Genomic DNA, 2,823 nt, shown 5'->3' on the forward strand with positions numbered 1-2,823 from the left:
TTTGCGTCGGTCCACTGGCGATGATGCCCTAAGATGCCAGCTCTCGTTGCCCCATCATAGGAAGATCTTGTTGGACTGCCATTGAAAATCGGGCGGATTTCGTTGATGGGGGATCACCAATCTTGCTAAAAGCCACCAGAGAAAGACTACCGGCCTCCCTCCACGAGCATTGCTCACCACATCCTCCCACGATGGCGATTGGGAGGACGAGATCAGGAGGAGGGCCGCTAGGGTTTCCCCATGTCAGCCCAGGAGAGGACAACACGGGGGACCTGATGGATGACAACGCCGCTGGACGTTTTCTAAATTCATTACATGCCTATAGCCCTAGATAGATCATTCCCGTTGCACTAAAATGCTCAAGATGAATCGAATCCGCTGAAGTGATGCATCAACGCGGACATATCAATCACTATGCATTGAGCCATTGGGCTTGGGTTTTATCTATTTTGTTTCTGTGCGGACCAAAACAAACATGTTTGATCCGTTTGCGTCGGTCCACTGGCGATGCCCTAAGATGCCGGCTCTCGTTGCCCCATCATAGGAAGATCTTGTTGTAGTGCCGTTGAAAATCGGGCGGAGTTCGTTGATGGGGGATCACCAATCTTGCTGAAAGCCACCAGAGAAAGACTACCGGCCTCCCTCCACGGGCATTGCCCGCCACATCCTCCCACGATGGCGATTGGGCGGACGAGATCAGGAGGAGGGTCGGACGAGATCAGGAGGAGGGTCGCTAGGGTTTCCCCATGTCAGCCCAGGAGAGGACAACACGGGGAACCTGATGGATGACGACGCAGCTGGACGTTGTCTGAATTCATTACATGCCTAGAGCCCTAGATAGATCATTCCCGTTGCACTGAAATGCTCAAGACGAATCGAATCCGCTGAAGTGACAAGCCATGAAAGACAGAGGATGATGAAGAGTTCACAAGTATGCCGAAACGTGCAAGCAAACCAAACAAAAAGAAAGAAAAAAAATGGCAGAGTACACACTACACCTTGCTTCCTTGTGACAATACATGACGTCCAAACTCGATAGAGATTGCTTTTTGGTCGTTAAAACCAAAACGTCACAGGGGGAGAAAACGAAACTGCCCTAAAGATGGGATACAAGACCAAAGCACACAACTGGCTACACTTCATCGCTTGACGAGGGGAAGCAGATCTTCGAAACGCATCGTGTGAGATTAAACGGAAGATCGAGGCTGTGCTCCTGCCGGCAGCAAACGTAACGGGATACGCCGATTGATTGATTATTCACCTGCTCGATCATGCAGAAACTCAGTCAAAGAGTGCGCACCAAGACAAGATGTGAGTAAAAGCGTAAAACCACGATGTTTAGTTTCTGTACGTTAATTAGGTATACATACCGCCGTTGGGGTAGCGCGCCGTTGTGGGGATGGACATGGAGAGCAGCGTCTCGTCCCGGTGGCCCATATACCACGGCCTCCCGTCGACGCTGGTGTCGTCGCGCGGATACTCGTCGAAGAAGCGGCGCAGCGGCTTCTCCTCCGTGGTCACCGACGAGGCAGTGCCAGCGTCCGGCTTGTCCAAGCTGAGGTCGGCGCCGAGGGCCAGGCAGTGCTGCCGCCGCCTGGCCATGGCCTCTGCCTCCTCCTGCTCCTGCTGCCTGGACTGCCCGTAACAGTAGCCGCCGCCGCTCGGGAAGAAAGGGGAGTACTGCTGCTGTGCCTGTGCGTACCTGTGGTAGGATGGAGGTGGTGACGGGGCGTCGAGATGGAGCTGAGCCGCAGCGCGAGCGGCGGAGGTGTCGGGACGGGTCTGGTAGTGGCCGTAGCTGGACGGCGTGTCGGCCGGCACCGGGGGCGAGATGGAGAGGGCGGAGGGGCGGTAGGCCGCGCCTGGCGGGGCTGGAGCGGGGGAGGAGACGGTGGAGGTGGAGGACATGGGTTCCACAGGCTTTCTTGAACGGTTCTTGCCGCGGTGCATGTGCCTGTCGCAGTACTTGGACTCCCCGTACGCCTCCCTGGAGCAGCGCCACTTCTTGCCGTCCGTGCGCCGGCACCGACCGGGCTCCGGGTCCTCCGGCTTGCGCGCGTACTGCGCCCCCATCCCGTAGAGCCCCCACCCAACTGCGCACAGGAATCAAGATGAGAGAGCACCAGTCAGTTAACTAATGGCGGTGCATGAATCAAGATGAGAGAGCAAGTGGTAAACAGCAAGATCAGGGCGGAGGGCACGTACGGGAAGGCTGCGGAGGAGGGAAGCAGCTGCCGAGGGAGGGGATGGTGTCGACGGCGGCGGCGTCGTGGTGGCGGAGCGGGATGACGAGCTCGTGAGGCACCTGCGAGCCGGCGGCCATGTACTTGTAGATGAGCGCCTGGTGCTCAAGCTCGCGCCACTGCGACGCCGTGAAGAGGCACCTCCCGCCACCGCCGGCTTGCCCTCTCAGCATCATCTCTCGGGCCTCAAAACTCAACTACAAGTGCTGGTGAGCTCAGAGGGGGCAAGACAGTGAAGTCGATCTAGAAGGCAGATGGAGGCAAAGGCATGGGAGGTGCAAGGAGTTTAATGGCGGTCGCCACTGCTACAGGGTTGTGGCCGTGTGAGTGGGAGGAGTCACTGAGCGACTGAGCTGGGTGTGTTGACAGATATGAGGGCGCGTCAGGATGCTTGCGATGTGGGGTTGAGGTCTGGTGGGGAATTAAGGTGAGGTGGTGGTGCGCAGTGGTGCAGAGGATGGGTCACTTCGGCCAGTGTTGAGGTCAGGCGCAGAGGTAGAGCCTGCATCCTGCAGTGGCAGCAGCAGCAGCAGGGCTGTGGCACTGGCACCTGACGATGCCGCTGCTGCGCGCGTGGGTG

General features: G+C 57.8%; 1 protein-coding gene across 1 annotated transcript; it reads right to left on the minus strand.

The window, feature by feature from the left end:
* Nucleotides 1-1,253: 1,253 nt before the first annotated feature.
* On the minus strand, nucleotides 1,254-2,419 carry LOC124707021 (growth-regulating factor 2-like). The gene is made up of 3 exons (XM_047238688.1): nucleotides 2,206-2,419; nucleotides 1,371-2,093; nucleotides 1,254-1,261 (listed from the first exon to the last, which is right to left on the minus strand). Exons 1-3 carry the CDS (start codon nucleotides 2,417-2,419, stop codon nucleotides 1,254-1,256), a joined length of 945 nt encoding a protein of 314 aa, XP_047094644.1.
* Nucleotides 2,420-2,823: the final 404 nt, after the last annotated feature.

Source organism: Lolium rigidum, chromosome 1 (genome assembly GCF_022539505.1).
Source record: "Lolium rigidum isolate FL_2022 chromosome 1, APGP_CSIRO_Lrig_0.1, whole genome shotgun sequence".
NCBI classification, from domain to species: Eukaryota; Viridiplantae; Streptophyta; class Magnoliopsida; order Poales; family Poaceae; genus Lolium; species Lolium rigidum.

Coding starts and splice junctions, on each gene's coding strand:
- LOC124707021 (XM_047238688.1), bottom strand. CDS start 2,419: ATGATGCTGAGAGGGCAAGCCGGCGGTGGCGGGAGGTGCCTCTTCACG. Junction 2,094..2,205: donor CCCTCCTCCGCAGCCTTCCC/GTACGTGCCCTC, acceptor TCCTGTGCGCAG/TTGGGTGGGGGCTCTACGGG.